This window comes from Patiria miniata, unplaced genomic scaffold (assembly GCF_015706575.1).
Source record: "Patiria miniata isolate m_02_andy unplaced genomic scaffold, ASM1570657v1 HiC_scaffold_15, whole genome shotgun sequence".
NCBI classification, from domain to species: Eukaryota; Metazoa; Echinodermata; class Asteroidea; order Valvatida; family Asterinidae; genus Patiria; species Patiria miniata.
In genome coordinates this window covers 4,392,373-4,409,170 of record NW_024037053.1, presented here as the reverse complement: position 1 = coordinate 4,409,170, position 16,798 = coordinate 4,392,373, and the positions used below count along the sequence as shown (strand labels likewise).

At 41.5% G+C, this 16,798-nt stretch overlaps 2 protein-coding genes across 2 annotated transcripts; one reads left to right on the top strand and one right to left on the bottom strand.

Moving 5' to 3' along the window:
• The first annotated feature begins 344 nt into the window (after positions 1–344).
• On the top strand, positions 345–10,615 carry LOC119722502 (WD repeat-containing protein 70-like). The gene is made up of 17 exons (XM_038192659.1): positions 345–450; positions 1,380–1,499; positions 1,857–2,057; positions 2,413–2,546; positions 2,803–2,862; positions 3,543–3,676; positions 4,436–4,589; positions 5,042–5,118; positions 5,773–5,950; positions 6,245–6,344; positions 6,628–6,712; positions 7,440–7,578; positions 7,789–7,889; positions 8,446–8,525; positions 8,640–8,759; positions 9,282–9,444; positions 9,973–10,615. The coding sequence occupies exons 1-17, from the start codon at positions 402–404 to the stop codon at positions 10,082–10,084; spliced, it is 2,007 nt and encodes a 668-aa protein (XP_038048587.1). The 5' UTR covers positions 345–401; the 3' UTR covers positions 10,085–10,615.
• Positions 10,244–14,519, bottom strand: LOC119722503 (alpha-1,3/1,6-mannosyltransferase ALG2-like). Its single transcript, XM_038192660.1, has 5 exons — positions 14,175–14,519; positions 13,362–13,571; positions 12,862–13,006; positions 12,408–12,605; positions 10,244–11,764 (listed from the first exon to the last, which is right to left on the bottom strand). The coding sequence occupies exons 1-5, from the start codon at positions 14,313–14,315 to the stop codon at positions 11,253–11,255; spliced, it is 1,206 nt and encodes a 401-aa protein (XP_038048588.1). The 5' UTR covers positions 14,316–14,519; the 3' UTR covers positions 10,244–11,252.
• Positions 14,520–16,798: the final 2,279 nt, after the last annotated feature.

Here is a 16,798-nt window from a genome sequence, read left to right as displayed (position 1 = left end):
CCTTTTATTTTTTTTCATCATATGTTATTTCAATGAAATTCAGTCATTGCAAAAAAATGTTGAAAAGACGTGAATCTGAGACTGAGAAACAAGTTCCAATTTTGTTAGAAAATACTTTGAAAATGTACTCGACTTCTCCATACACTTTGTACACAACCAAAGAAGTGGCGTCTGGGTACTACTTTCTTTCCCTAAACTAAATTGCAGTTTGCTGCAATAGCCTACTTGTGTTTTTTATTTGATAGTTAACGTTACAGAATAAAAAATAACGAACATTGATTACCAAAAATACTTCTGAGCAATCACTAGAGGGCCTTCAAGCCCTCCTCTCCTCCTCCCCCCTAAAAGATCACAAACTATAACCCCGCCCATTTTTTGGTGTTCAGGTCATCAAAAACAAAATGGCGGACTCCGATGACGACTTGGAAGAAATGCGACGGCTTCGCAATCGTATGTTGTTGTAAATTCGAGTCTTGAATTTCATTTTGTAAATTTTTCGTGTCTGTGTTGGTATTTGCTGTTGCGTGACTTGATTTAGAAGTTAAACTTTTCGTGCTTCGTTTGTTTTGCTTGTTTTGGATAATGCTTCATGATGACAATTAACTTAACCATTTTCGTGATAAAATTTAGTGTGGCAATTTGTGAGACTCGTCTAGCCCCATACCATAAATGTGGCCTATTTACTGGACTGCCTCCGTAAACATAGGCCACACATCCACATGTACAAAAAACGTGTCGACTTTGCCAAATTTTGATTTTCACATTTAGCCTTACTTTGTAGGTTTTTTTTGCTTTAGAAGCATTCTCACCCTCTATAATACTAGGCTAATCAGAAAGTGCTGCCTTTTTCAGATGTCTAATTTTTGTGAAATTTCGTGTTGAAATTTTGATACGCAAATGTGTGCAAATGTATCTGGAAATTTCACGAAAAATGGACATCTGAAAAAGGCAGCACTTTCTGAATAGCCTATATAGAGGGTGAGAATGCTAAGTTCTAAAGCAAAAAAAACCTACAAAGTAAGCCTAAATGTGAAAATCAAAATTTGGCAAAGTCGACACGTTTTTGTACATGTGGATGTGTGGCCTATGTTTACGGAGGCAGTCCAGTAAATAGGCCACATTTATGGGGCTAACTCTCGTCGTGCTGAGATAATCATGATAATGTGATGTGCATAAAAAAATAAGAAGATTAATATTATAGCTATTAGCTATTGATAATGGATTACATAAAAGGGTAAACACATCCTTTTTAGAAAAAAAAGTTCATAGGCCCTATTATTTTATTAATATTAATTAGCCATAGGCCTAGCGGCTTAGCCTAGGCTGTTGATGTTAAAATTTATTTATTTCATATCTTTTGTATTTATTTTAAATTTAAGTTGCGCGGGGCCAAAGTAGTACAACTGCAATGAGAAGAGATCAGGGAGATGACTCCGAGGAAAGTTTCGCAAAACAAGAGGATGATAATATGGCAAGCGTGATGGGATTCTCTGGATTTGGTAAGAACGTGTAGATGATGTAATGGATTCTGTGCATGAACCATAGGGGGCGCTGTTGAAGAATTAAGCCAAGTGAAAACAAACAACAGTTTATCGTCCCCACCTGCTTCCTTTTTTCCCGGGAGCTTGTTTTTTTAAAAAAATCATACATTTGCAATATATTTTGTATATTTATAAAAATAGGGCCGGCTCCTCCCTTTGTTAAAAAAGCCCGAATGAGAGACTTTTTTTTATATTTACTCTGCTGGAGGGACCCTTTCACAAATTAATAGTTTCTAAAAGATTCCTTCAAGTACACAAACAGCACTCTGTCACCGTAATATTTTGAAGTGGTTTTTCCTTTCTTTGAACATCTAGGTAAAAAAGCAAGGACATTTGACGTGAGTGCGATGTTTGAGCAGACGCGACGGACAGCTCAACAGCTGACAGTGAAGAAACCAGACGATTCTCCAATGTCGGTAAAGCATACTGGGAAAAGAGCCGAGCGTGCCAACAGTGCCGAAAGCAGCAACAGCGACGATTCTGAGGACACAAGTGACAGTGATACTGAGATGATCGGTAATGAGAAACTCCTTAAACCTTCAATTTCTGAGGATATTCAAGTTTTATAGTCTGATCAGTGTTTCAAAGTGCATCCCAATTGTTACCCCTGGTCATCAGGTTGTAAAACAATTTTCATTACACGCCCTCACAAGTCGTCCATTCAAGTCACAAAATATTGAAATAAATTGCGACAGAGGAATTCCTTTGTTATTGTTCATCTCCTGTTGCGTGTGACTGGACTTGTACAACGACTTGTGATATAATTACTTGTGACGGACTTTTGATGGACTCGACAACGTCACTAGCGGTGGTTACACCTTCTAGGTTGTGAGACGATTTTGCATCACAGAATGCTTTCTGAATCACTCAGGTCCGCCGATGCCACCAGGTTTTCAAGCGCCGTCTGCGGCTGAAACATCCACATCTAAGAAGAAGCAAGCCAGCCTTGATGATGACGACGACGATGATGATGATGAGGATGATGAGGAAGAAGATGATGACGATGTAAGTTTATTGTTTCCAGTAAATGATTTAATTACTTTTTGCAGTTTTTTAGTTGAACCAAGAAAGTTTACTCTAAGGATTTGAACTTGTGACCTCCAAAAACTGTTGGAACCGTAAAATGTCAAAATGTTGCAGAAACATATTCGAATTTAGTCACTTTTCTGACTGAATTGGGAGGGGTGGAAAACACTTTTGTTCTATGGATTAACTTTGAATTACCTAACTTATTTATTTAGTTTTCTTTTTTTTTCTTCAGAATCTCGTCAACAGAATTCCTGCCTCTCATGAAATTGTACTGAATCATGGAGCTAAAACAGTAAGTAAATCTTTTGCATACCTACACATTGCATTGTATGATACCGCAGCCTTTTGGTCTGGAGCATTGAATTCGTGGTCTGCGGGTTATTCTGCAGGTTGTGGGTTCAAGTCCAGCCTGGGGTTATGGTGCGTGTGGCCTTGGGCAAGGCACTTCGTCACTCATTGCTTCTCCCCACCGAGGAGTAAATGGGTACCTGTGAGGGCAGAGATGGTTAATTGTGGTTGGTTAAGCTGCTTTGGCCGAAATGGCAGCATCGAGCTGTATACTCCCCAGGGAGCTGAGATGGTCTTTGGAATGTTTCACTGGCCCAATGAGCAGGGTAATAATGATGTAGCGCCTTGAGCACCAATACTGATGGATATCTGCGCTTTATAAATACACATTATTAGATAACACTCAACTATGAATAACTAACTGTTCCTGGACGAGGCTAGGCTTATCTATTCAAGCTGCACCAAAAGTGTGAAAGCGGTCCAGGCAGTTTAGGACATTCTTTTTATTCACTGACTCAGTCATTCAGTGTCACAGTCAGTGGACAATATGCCGGCTTTCTGGGTCCAGCCAAAAATGACGACACCCGTCCAACCATTGTTGATTAGAATCATCTCAGTAAAAGCAAGTCACTCTGTGGTTTAGCATAGTTTTTGATCCACTTTGCTCTTGACCTTCCCATTCAGGTTTCAGCCATCAGTCTGGACCCGTCAGGTTCCCGGTTAGTGACCGGCGGCTTCGACTACGAGATGAAGATGTGGGATTTTGCTGCCATGGACTCTTCATTGCACTCCTTCCGATCGTTACAACCATGCTCAAGGTAAGCTTATCCCCTGACTACAGTATGAATACACAGCATTGCAGTCCAGGTACAAGTCTGGTCACAAGTAATCACAAGCCCTTTCACAAGGCCAGTCACAAGCCACAGGGGATGAACAGTAACATAGCAATGCCTTTGTCGGAGTTTATTTGAATAGATCGCTGAGTTGACTTGTGACTTGACGACTTGTGATGGACTTGTGATGACTTGTGATGACTTGTGATGACTTGTGATGGACTTGTAATGGCTTGTGATAACTTGTGATGGACTTGTGATGACCTGTGATGACCTGTGATGACTTGTGGTGACTTGTGATGACTTGTGATGGCTTGTGATGGACTTGTACTGGCTTGTGATGACTTGTGATGGACTTGCAATGGACTTGTGATGGACTTGTAGTGGACTTGTGATGACTTGTGATGGGCTTGTATTGAACTAGTGATGGACTCGTGATGGACTTGTTATAAACTTGTGTTTGACTTGTAATAATCTTGTGATGGACTTGCAGTGGCTTGTGATGACTTTTGATCTGCCCTATGTTGTTGGTACAGAGCCTTTGCATTGCATCCATTTTGAAGGGGCAGGCTTGTGTTCGACAGGGAAATACATGAGAACTGAGAAGACCTCATTGTCACGTATTTAGAATAACAAACCACCTCATTGATTGCTCCTGATAGCAATCTGTCTTTGAGGTTTTTGCATATTTTTGCTGGCAGTACTTTGACAGTATTCCCTTTTCCTCCCTTGTTTTCTTTGAAGTCATCAGATCAAGACCTTGCAGTACAGCATCACCGGTGACTGCATTCTAGTGGCTGCGGCTAAGGCTCAGGCTAAGGTCATTGACCGGGATGGCTTTGAGGTCATGGAGTGCGCCAAAGGTGACCAGTACATAGTGGATATGGCTAAAACAAAGGTATGAACACGGAGGTAAAACGTTTAGGGCACTAATATTTACTCTATTTTGGAGGATTCAGGAAGGTTGTTATCAAGCAGGCCTAGGAGTTAAGTTTAAAGAGATTTGTCATTGAGGTTCCAAGTGGAGAATAATTTATCCTTAAAACCAAAACTGTTTCTGACCTAAATTTCAGTTTCCATTGTGTTTTAGACTACTTTTAGCATAAGTAAGGTATTCAGCATAAATAAGCTATTACTTTATAGCTATAACATCCCTTGGAATCCCTTCAGTCTTCTGACGACTGTTTGAAACGTTGAGTTCCCCCGGTTCTTTTCAGAACCTCAAAAACCGACAAGAGAGATTTGTCGCATGGTGCTACCACCTTTACCGTATTGCTTCGCCATGCAAACCTTCAAATCTTATTTCATAGTCATTTGTTTTTTTATTTCTTTGACTGGTTTTTTCTTTAGGGTCATGTTGCATCTCTGAACGGTGCTTGCTGGAACCCTAAAGTCAAAGAGGAATTCATCACATGTTCTGATGATGGGTAAGTGCCCCCTGTAGACTTTGTTCACTCAGTTTGGGTGAGCTGCTAAGCGGGAAATGCTTAACCAATGTATTAGCTAAGTAAAAGTAATCCGGGTACCAGTCACAAGCTGTACACATTGCATGAAGTCTTGACTGGTAACCTGTTACAGTGAAATCTCAATAAGTCAAAACTGTTAACTCAAAAACCCTTCTAACTCAAGTAAAAACTTATTCCTGTCAGTTGTTGTTGAATAGAAAATCCATTGGATAACTTAAAACTCTGCTGAACTCAAAATTTGAGCCAATATCGAGATTCGAGGTTTGACTTATCAAGATGCCACTGTAATTGAAATAATCTATGAAATAGGTTTTAAAGATGTTTAACACCACAAAAAAATTGGAGAAAGGTAGCACAGGACTTACAGGTTGAGTATCACCTGAAAACAAAACAATTGACCACCCTTCAAATTTTGGCACTGTACTGCAAAATGGCAATTTTCGGCTCTAAGCTCATTTTGTGAAGACAGGTCACATGATGTAAGATTCCTTCCTGCGCGACTAATTTATGCTCAGCAAATTTCTGTTGCTGAAAAACTCCCTGAATTTTGCCTCTTCTCCAAGAATCCTGCAATTTGTTTCATTTATAATTACTTTTGTGACCTTCATTCCCTAGGACTGTGAGGATATGGGATTTCAACCAGCCCAAACGGCAGAAAGAGGTCATCAAGTTTCGGTCAGTAGGCGGTCGGAAGACGGTACCCACGTGCTGTACGTTCAGCCGCGACGCCAAGCTGATCGCAGCCCCTTGCCAAGACGGCAGTCTACAACTCTGGGACGTCAAAAAACCATTTGTGAGTTTTAAAAACTTTCCGACAAATCAATCAGAATGAGTCGTAATGTTTGACTTCTCCCCTTCACCGATGCAACTTTATTTTCCAACAGTGATACAAATTTTCCAACTAGAACAATATTCCTGATTAACGTGGGCATCACATCTCCTTCGCCCTACAGCGATAAATTGTAAAGGCCACGGGGAAGGAAACTACATTCGAAAATTATTTCAAATGTAATTTCAGTTTATTGTTTAAATTTGCTTAAAAACATTTTCTATTTCAGATATTTTTGTATTTTTTTGTTGCCTTCAGATAAGGCCTACGTATCACCAGAAGACGGCCCATGCAGTAGGCAGTGACAGTACCTGTATAGCATTCTCCTATGACAACAGCGTCTTTGCTACACGAGGAGGTATAAAGGACACTTCAAAGTCTGTCTCACAAAAGGAAATTATTTTTTGTAACTAGTTTTTGTTTAAAATACTTAACTATACAAGGCTTATCCTCGGTAGTCGACTGAACCAACCATTATTCACCAGCGTGTATTTGACAAGTTAGTCAAACTACGATTAACCATAGTTGTTAATCAAACTTGCTTAATTTGCTACATCCAAACCAAACTAAAATAAGACATTGACAAAGATGAAATCTAACTTCTGTGCCTAATGACACACATGTTACTTCTGTTGTTTCAGGGGATGACACAATGAAGTTATGGGACCTCAGAAACTTCAAGAGACCGATTAACGTCACAACTGGCCTCACAAACTACTTCCCAGTGTAAGTATGCATATGCAATTTTTCATTTTCAGTTGAAAATTAGGAATGTAGACCTTCATTCACTGCACTTGTCTGCGATTACTGATTGAAGTGGTCGATGTATTACTACCCCCGATTGTCAAGCTTATAATATTACCCAGAATCCTCGGAATCCTCCATAGATTGCATACAGCCCTAGCAGCTGTTTTAGGACTTGTGTCTAGTAACAGTAACCAGTTCTGCACTCATAGGAGCTCATACATTTTGGCCAAGCTGAAGCAATTGAGGTAAAATGTCAAGCTTAGGGACACAGGATTTGCTTGCTTGATGCAGACCCTGGTTAAGCAGATTCTGCCACAAAAACGTTTGATTAAAGAACCAAAACCTTTAATTCAGAAGATTCTGCAACCAAAATTATGAATTAATATCATAAGCTTTGACCTGTGACCCATAACCATTACCCATAATCCTCCGCTCTTCCCTCAGAGGACGGATTGTGTTTTCAACCCATGGTCAAAATTTTATGTTTTTGTATCAAAAAGATGTGCAAGACTCGATGCTAAAAAGTCAGGAAAGCATTGGGTCGGGAAATTTTTTGTGCAAGAGTACCACGAAATAAATTGAAGGGGGGGGGGGGGGGGGAGGCGGCTGTATCCCCCTTCCCCAGGCCCTTTTAGGGTTAAGCAGATTTTACCACCAAAAAAAGACCCATAACCATTACCCACAATCCTCCACCTTTTCCTCACAGGACGGACTGCGTGTTCAGCCCGGACGACAAGATGCTGGTGACATGCACCTCCGTCAAGAAAGGCCAAGGGGAGGGTAAACTCATCTTTCTGGATCGAGAAACATTTGATACGGTCACAGAGATTCCGTGCGGTGACGTGGTAAGTCTGTCTGTGTTCCTCTTCAAATTTTTACAATAAGAGCAAAAAATACTGCACATTAACCATCATCATTGTGGCTTATTTTAAACAGCTAAGGAAAAACATTCAATACACTTACACTTTTTAAGCCTTTGATATTTGCTGAGCATTTTTTCCTAATTTTTTCTTTGGTCGTTCATTACTGATTACAACTTTGACTTGTTATTGTAGGGTGTCGCCAGGTGTTTATGGCATCCCAAGCTGAACCAGATCATCGTTGGTTGCAGCAACGGAGATGCCAAGATTTTCTACGACCCAAACAAGAGTCACAGGTATCAGCCTAAAGCTTAGCTTAACCTAAACTGAAATTTAGAGGCCCCCCCCCAAAAAAAAAACCAAACAAATTAAACTAAAATTAAAACAAAATAAAAGAGATACAGTGGTTAACAAATGGAACTGTACATATGATGGAATTTTGCGTAGGGGTGACGTGAATCAAATTAGGTTTTTGCCCGTCACCAACGTATAAACACTGTATTTCGGACCAGCTTCGAACCAGCCAACCGATCCCGCTAGCTCGGTGGTCGAGTGGTAAGACATCTGCACTAGAAAGCAGGAGGTCATGGGTTCGAGTCCCACCCGAGTGATTTTTTCCAATTTTCTTCACTCGGGAGGTATCACACACTGAGTATACAGTGTTTATACGTCTGTGAAGGGCAAACCTAATTTGATTTACATGGAACTGTAGTCATCATCATGTCAAACAAAAGACAGGCCAACCTTACTCACAATTTACCCAACAAAATTCTCAGACTTTCCTTAAGGCAGAGATGAATGTTGCACACCCCCATTTTGATGTTTTAACATTTTGCCTCATGTTTATGGTAGGGGTGCCAAGCTTTGTGTGGTCAAGAAGAAGAGGAAAGTCAAGGAGCTAGACATAGTCAGAAACGAGAGCATAATCACACGTAAGTTGACGTTATTATAAAATTGAATGAATCCATGAATTTCAAGCTATCAAATTTGCATTAAATGAATTGTTCCTATAGTAGTTAATGGCGCCCTGGTCGTGTTGTTTTCAGCCCACATGCTGCGCATGTACCGCAAGGACCAGCCTAAGCTACTGATGTCATACAAGCAATCACAGAAGGACAGACAAGATCCTGTCAAGTCACACAGGCCGGACCTGCCCCTCAAATCAGGTGAGTTATTTCCCTTAAAACCCACCCCAACCCATCCCCCAGCCCACCCCCCACCCCCATCCCATCCCAGTCCCAACTGTTCTCATTCCCTCCCCTTCCTTACCATTGACTTATGATGACTTTTGTTTTCTTGTGATGACTTGTGATCTATTTGTAATTTCTTGTGATGACTTCTGATCGATTTGTGATTTCTTGTGATGACTTTTGATTGATTTGTAATTTCTTGTGATGACTTTTGATCGATTTGTATTTTTTTTATGATGACTTGTGATTGAGTTGTAATTTCCTGTGATGATTTGTGATTGATTTGTAATTTCTTGTGATGACTTGAGAGAGATTTCTTATGATGACTTGTGATTCAATTTGTAATTTCTTGTGATGACTTGTGATCATCTGTGATTTCTTATGTGATGTGACAACTTATGATTTCGTGTGATGCCTTATGATGTTGTATGAAGACTTGTGATTTCTTATGATGACTTATGCTGACCTGATTACAACTCTTGTACTTTGCTCCGTCAGGTCGTGGAGGCCGGGTAGGCTCAGGTGGGGCTAGCCTCTCGTCCTACGTTGCCAAAGTCATCGCTGTCAACAAGAAAGACGACAGTAATCCTAGAGAAGCCATCCTACGTCATGCCAAGGAGGCTTCCGATAATCCGTTCTGGATCTCCCCAGCTTACTCCGAGTGAGTTCAATCTCATTAATATTCATTTATGGTAATGAGATCAAGGATTCCTCAATAAATACCCAAGGCACGGAAGAAATCTTTGGAGAGAAAGCAATGGCAAAATGCTGTTTGAAAGATTGGGGGGGGGGGGACTTGAGAAAAATATTGTTGGGGGAACCTGCAGAATTAGGCAGGGACTGGTTGCCCGATCCATCTGCGTGGGTGGGATTCGAACCAGGGTCCCAGAGGTGGAAGGCAAGGAAAGTATCACTGCACCAACCTGACATCAAAGGTCGGAGGTGTTTGGTCAGAGACGCTTACGATGGGCACATTGATTCTCTCGTCACCATCCACCTCTGAGACTCGGGTTCGAATCTGGGCTTGGCCAATATGCAGATCAATTTAAAATGGTTTGAATTTTACCTGAGACACACAAGTGAACAATTTGTTTTGCCAGTTGTTTGTTGTGCAATATCTCTGCCAAGTCTTACATATTTTCTAACAATTCCTTTTTTAACCATAAGACTTCAAATTTTTCCCTTTCAGGACGCAACCTAAAGCCATCTTCCAGGAGGAATCCGATGAGGAGGTGGAGGACAATACCGACGTACCTCACTGGGCCAAGAAACAGAAGCTAGATACCGATAAAGACTCATGAGAGAAGAGAAGACTGCCCTCTCTGATCCTGTAAATTCCCTTGGAGGTTTTGGTGTCCTGCAGTGTTTCTTACAAATAGAGCTCTGAACAGTGGTCACAAAGTGGCATCTTCTGCCCTCATGCAAGAACTCCAAACTGAGATGGGAAATGGTCCTTCGTGTGCCTTTGTTGCGTGGCTAGAACGCCCTCAATAGTTTGCTTACAATGTTCTCGGGCCATGACTAGCTCAACTGTAAACTGGAGACCTGACCTCATAACACAAGTGTATATGAAGTCAGGCAACAGCCTTGTACTTCTGATATCTTATTGGTTGCTATGCTTCTTGGCCGTGTGCCCCCTCCCCTGAAGTTTGATTGACCTACTTCTCTGCATATGCGTCATGCTACTTTGAGTCTGTGTTTAGACTTGTACATGGTTAGTGTGCACTGGTCATTGAGACTAACTCTGTTGCACCAACTGAGGTGAAGGCAAAGCCAAAAGAATAAATAAATAAATTGTAATGCTTATATAGCCCTTTCCATCGTATCAACAATCTCAAAGCGCTTTACAATTATTCCCCCATTCATCAGGCCATGAGACCACGCGGCAGCCGATATCAGCGCACATTCAGTCCTCTACCCTCACAGGTACCCATTCATACTCCTGGGTGGAGAGAGGCTATTGTAGTAAAGTGTCTTGCCCAAGGGCACAAACACCATGTTCCTGGCAGGGTTTGAACCCACGTACCATCGTACATGAGTCAAACACCGTAACCGCTGGACCATGGCATTCTACTATGACAGTTATGACATTGATTGCAAACGGGACACACAAATTGAAGTACTTTCATCAGTTTTATTTGTTCCAGTTTCATGATTGTACAGGGCTCATGTACGCTTTAGTAATACTTGATTAAAATATGTAAATTCTATTTGGATGTTATTCAGTGATCTCATTCTCAAGGTCAAATTTAAATTCCATAGCTGCAGTATTTATTTGCCATCTATAGACAGAATTTCTTGGTCAATACCTTTGCTGCATACCAGCTAGAAAGAATAATTTGGCTTTGTAAAGAGTAAAATGTCAAAGGCAAACATTTTTACCAAAATATAATTTTCAAAACAGTATTTGTTAGCTGAAACCTATATTTGTCTGGCATTTTAAAAAGTGGTTGTGGAAGCTATCAATGGTTATGATTTTTTAAGCTTTCGAACAAGTCTATCAAGCTTGTTGCCGAACGCTTTGAAAGAGAAGCTACTCACAACCCTGGCTCGGCCAGCTTTGCCAAAAATCTTTGTCAGATCTTTTTTAGTGACAAACTCTCTCATGGCCTCGGCGAAGCTTTCAGCGTCAGGCTCGCGCAGGAACCCTGTTTTCCCGTCGACGACGGTCTCTAATGGTCCGCCGCTGTTGACTGCCACGACCGGACGGCTCATGTACATGGCCTCGATTGGCACAATGCCAAAATGCTCATTGCTGGGTGTGTACAGGAGGCAAGAGCAATTGCTGAGGAGGCTCAGCTTTTCAGCGTCGCTGAACGACCGCTTGAAGGTGATGTGGTCGGCGAGTTGGAGTCTGTCCACAAGCTGTCGGAGCTCCAGGTAATGCTCGCGATTCTCGGTGACGCGTTCGTCGTAACCGCCGGCCATGACCAAATGCACACCCTTTCTTTCCTTCGCTGGGAGGTTTTCAAGTAGCTTTCCTGTCAGAAGATGAAGTAACAGAAACTTTAATTAACCCTGACATTCCTAGATCTTTTTAGATCATCTAGGAGGTTTTGAAGGACTTTGCAGATTCGAAGAAGGTAGAGCCCAGCCCTTACTAACTTGATACATCTTGAAATGCCACCCCAACCCTTCAAAATCCAACTGCATGTTTTGTTGGAATCTGTTGGAGTGGGTACTGCACTAGTAAACTGATTATGCTTAACATGGGGTCGGGCATACCACCATTATTAGAGTCCAACAGTTTGGGTGTTGAGTTTACCATGCTGGATTTTGCAAGAGTGAGGAAGGTTCCAAGTAAAAACACTCAAGGGGGTTAGGGTTAAAGAGTTGAAAAAAAAAATCGCTGAGGCTTCCAGTATAGTGTTGGATTTTTGAGGATTCAGGAAAAATCAAAAACAGAAACATTGTAACAAGTGTAGAGTTTGACATGTAATCACATTTATTGTTTATCGTTCCTTACTTGTGATAGGACTTGTGACTAGGCTTGTGATGTGCTTATGATTTACTTGTGACCATGCTTGTGATGTGCTTGTGATTTAGTTGTGACCAGGCTTGTGATTTACTTGTGACCAGGCTTGTGATGTACTTGTGATCCACCACAAAGTACCTCCAACTCACCCAGAGCCTCGATGGCCAATCCCAAGTTCTTCTTCCTCTCAAACCGATTGATTGACAGGAAGAGGGTGTCGACGTTCGGTGGCAGCAGGTCTGTGGGGGTTTGGACTGGGCCGTCGAAGGCAGCAAAGTTGAGGGAAGGGTAGAGAACATCAGGCTGTATGTGGCTCAATGAGGGGAACGTTTTGGCAAACGTCTTGGCTGGGGGAGGGGAGAGGAAATACATTTAACAGTGAACATAATCAACAGGTTTAATATGGTTATTTTCAAACTGTGTCATAATTTGATCCAGTATTGAGGTCCAATTTGCTGTGGATACTTTGGGGACTTTGGTTTTTTGTTTAATCAATAAATAGATAAGGGTTTTATTCTTTAAGGGGGGGGGGGGGTGTCAAGTTGGTCAATGACTGGACTAAATCACTTCTGCGTATGAAATCTAAGATCTTGCTCTGTTTACCTGTGAAGCTGCTGTTGACGAGAACGCAGTGAGCCATTCCGGTCGTCTTTTCTTCCAGCCAGTCGATGGGTGCGCGGTAGAGCCGCTTCAAGAATGTCAAACGCTGGGTCAGAAGTTGATCCGGGAAGTGACAGTAGAACAGCACCTGAAAGAACCAGAAATGAGCCAAATTAAAGGTTTGCCTTGGGGGCCGATGGTGGAAGGGGGGGGGGGAGGGGTGTCTTTTAAATACAAAATAGGGGTTCTGAACTTCCTGTTAGCACTAAACTCTTTCTAATACAACTTACAAGTCATCCATGCTCAAGTCTAGCAACTAGCTATTCAAATAAACTTTGACATTTATAAGGCATTCCTTTGTCATTGTTCATTCCAGTTACTTGTGACTGGAACTGTGAAAGGACTTCTGATGAACTTGCGACAAGACTTGTGAAGGACTTGTAACAGACTTGACAGCAACCCTGCAATATCAGTCACGCACTCTCAGGAAGGTAGATGTTAACCTTTGGTTTTCGTCTCATCTTCAGGAAGGGGATGCAAGCCGATATCTGATCACAGAAGACGACATCGTACTGCAGACCGCTGAACAGAACCAGGTAGAGAGCGACGTATATCATCCTGATGTAAGCACACAGGGCGTAGAATCGACCACAGAAGCTCCTCGGTAACCAGTCACCGACTGCCTTGACATCCAAGGTGCCATCACTGGTTTCCTGCAAGTAAGGCGATATTAATCAGTACTTATACGCACAATCTAACTGCCACAATTATAACTGGTGATGTTTTATTTAATGAATATAGGCCTAAGCAAAAATAATTTTAATAAGATTAAGAGGGTGATGTTCTTAAAATTGTGGTAAAAAAACAACAGAAAACAATGTGCTTGGATAAAAGTGCAAATCAATAAACTCGCCAAACAGAGCTTGATGCACACTGCTCCAATGCCAACTGCAAAAGCTGGTAACATGAACATGTTTTATACCCAAATATTGTTAAATATAAAAACTAGATTTAAGCATTTCTTAAGCTTGCAAAAGTAATTTAAAATGATGCAACCTGTAAGAACTGACAATTGGGATGTCCTAAAAAACACAATCACTTTCAAGATTCTGTGCCATTTTAATTTTATTGTCAATCAAAATAAAGAATAAAGTAAAAGTAAAATCTAAATAGAATATCTGAATAATTTTGCTATATTTATTTTGCAAAGAATTTGCATTAAAAATGATGTGAACAAAAGGTATGACAAAACAGTAATTAACGGCTTTCTTTTAATGTTTTCCATCGTGGTATCCTCGATGCCCTTAGGGCCTTACCTTGAAGCAATGGCTTGGGTCGTGGTGTGCCGTGAGTAGCTTGACGGAATGCCCCCGTGCCTGCAGGGCCAACGCCGCGTCCACCACCAACCGCTCCGCACCTCCGATCCCCAAATCAGGGTGGACAAAAACTACCTTCATTTAGCGAGCTACCAACTCACTACAACAAGTAAATCAACAACGTTGGGGAAGAGATGGCTTTATCAACCTCGAAATACCAAGTTTGTTAAAATTCAGAGTTTGCAGACACTGGAAAACGAAGTTTATCTTACGAAGATTGCATCATTTTGATCGCCGTTGCACTCACAGCTGATCCGCCGCGTGTCAAAGTTCATCATCACAATGAACAGCGCCCTCTAGCAAATGAGCTGAAAAAATTGCTGCGCGCATCGCACCTGTAGAAAAGTTTCTTTTTTTTTTGTCACGTAATATTTTACTATTAAATATAAATTATTACCATGAATACTTCTTACAAATATGTTTTCAGTTCTAAAACTGTATGTCTGGAGCTTGTGTTGTTCTAGGGCGAATCCAAAACACAATTTGGGGGGGGGGGGGGAGGCCAACAAAAATTTGTTCCTTCAAAAACTTGGTCCAAAAAATTACGGCATGGGGGTTCGAGACCCGCTCCGGCCGACAAGGGTCCCAGAAATTGTTTGGATTCTAGATGCTCCGTGGTGCGATCTGAGGCACTTTCTGGTAACTTTAACCATTTTTTTAAAGGAAAAGATGGTGTTGTATGCGGTGCCTGCCTCTATTGCGACTTACCTTAAGACAAACAAAAAATTGGGTTCGGTTTTTTTTATTGGGGGGGGGGGGGGGGGGAGGCGGCATGGCCCCGTTGGCCCTTCCCCTTGATCCGCCCTTGGTGTTGTTCATTCGGAAATGGTGGAAGACTATATATCAACCATGGGACTTGTACCAAGTTTATGGAAAAGTGAAAGTTGAGTGACAATCGCGGTCACAGTTTTTGCCATTCAAGGCATGTTTGCGACCGCAACCCTGCATACAAAACAACAACAGTGACCCAGCTTTTATGCAAAACCATACCCAAGTGTACTTGTATAATTTACATTAACGGGTCAACGGATTCTGTATTGCGTGATAATAAAGTCAAAGGCGGTTTCAAAACCCCGGCTTCGTTCCATTTCGGCCTCGTCTCCGGTTCGTGAATGATATTGGAATGTCATTTCCAAACAAAATATTGAAATACCTAAAATGTTGTCTTCTTTTAATTGTCTTTAATGTTCTTGACGCAGCACGTGGAATGTTTTGAGCCAGAGTCACCAAATCAGGGTGTGAAAATATTTCACTGAAGCCGAACTGTAAATAAGAAGCTGAGTTTTGGAAAACTTGACCTCCTGCTACTTCCATCATGACGGTCATGGATGGACGCTTGGCTAGTCCCTTGACGAGTTATCAAGAAATATCATCCCGCACCGATCGCGAGATGGTAGAATTATTATGCGGGTCTGGTGTGGGACAGTATTACGTGACTAACAAGACTGTGTTGGATTTCGGTAATACGGGCAGACAACATACGCAGTTGGACTTGAACTAATATCTTCACTAGAACGGACTAGAACACATTGAACACAGGGGATCGCGTCCTGGGTGTGCCGCAGTACCACCACGCCTATCTACTCGACGATTGATATCATACCGGATGGGACCCCTGCCACAATTAGCTTGAAAAGTTACTGATGTGACACTCTGTCATAGACGGAGATCTCATTTCGTGTTGGAATATATTTGATTAGTAACAAGATGGTGAGTTCGTATACAATTTGCATTTCTTCTCGTTCCTATAGAGGCCGTGGTTGGGAATTAGGATGGTTGGGGACTGGTTTTTTTTTTTTGGGGGGGGGGGGGTGAATGGGATAAACATTATGTTGAATGTGCGCATCAACCTATTGAGGCACCTGCGGTTTTAGAAAGGTTCAAGACAATGCCTATTAGTTACACCTTCAATTAGCTTATGAGGATCTACTTGAGTGATTTGATGCTCCGAATATGACGAAATTTCTCTATGCTTCTATGCACGATTTCTTATCTACTTTTTATTCAAAATTTGTTTGTGCTACACAACTTCATTTTGTTTTTAAGATGAAGTCTTTAATTGCGAGGATATACTTCTTCAACAGTTTTCAGTGTGGATATCAAAGTAAAATCTGGGTGTTTTTTTTTTGGGGGGGGGGGTGGCCTAATTCCTTTTCAAAAAGTCGTGAACTTTCCAAAACGTGATTTCGTCCGTTCAAACCCGAGTGGTTTTATATGGTGTCAATTTGTTTGAGAGTACGTTTTGCTTTTTGCATGTTTCGTAAAATACACCATACAGCATTAGGCAAAAAAACAACATGTTTAGCGTCCTTCCTTTTTGAAAACAAGGAAGGAGGAAGCCCTTTTATTTCTTCCAAAATGGCCGCCCGACCGGGCTATTTTTCAAGATGGCCGCCAGCTTTTTTTTTTAAATGGCCGCCACTTGGACTCAGGAAATGACATACCAGCTTTATATGGGCTAGATGCAACAGACAAAGAGGCCAAAATTATGTCACTGTTTAAAATTTTTCGTTTTACGTGTACCAAAAAGAAAGAAAGGAGGCGGTCTCCAAAAAGAAGCCGAC

Excerpts from the sequence above, each read along its gene's own strand:
- LOC119722503 (XM_038192660.1), bottom strand. The coding sequence starts at position 14,315 with ATGAAGGTAGTTTTTGTCCACCCTGATTTGGGGATCGGAGGTGCGGAG. Across the intron at positions 13,572-14,174 it reads ACCCAAGCCATTGCTTCAAG|GAAACCAGTGATGGCACCTT; the intron begins GTAAGGCCCTAA and ends CCTTACTTGCAG. Across the intron at positions 11,765-12,407 it reads ATTGGCCATCGAGGCTCTGG|GAAAGCTACTTGAAAACCTC; the intron begins GTGAGTTGGAGG and ends ATCTTCTGACAG.
- LOC119722502 (XM_038192659.1), top strand. The coding sequence starts at position 402 with ATGGCGGACTCCGATGACGACTTGGAAGAAATGCGACGGCTTCGCAAT. Across the intron at positions 8,760-9,281 it reads GGACCTGCCCCTCAAATCAG|GTCGTGGAGGCCGGGTAGGC; the intron begins GTGAGTTATTTC and ends TTGCTCCGTCAG. Across the intron at positions 9,445-9,972 it reads ATCTCCCCAGCTTACTCCGA|GACGCAACCTAAAGCCATCT; the intron begins GTGAGTTCAATC and ends TTTCCCTTTCAG.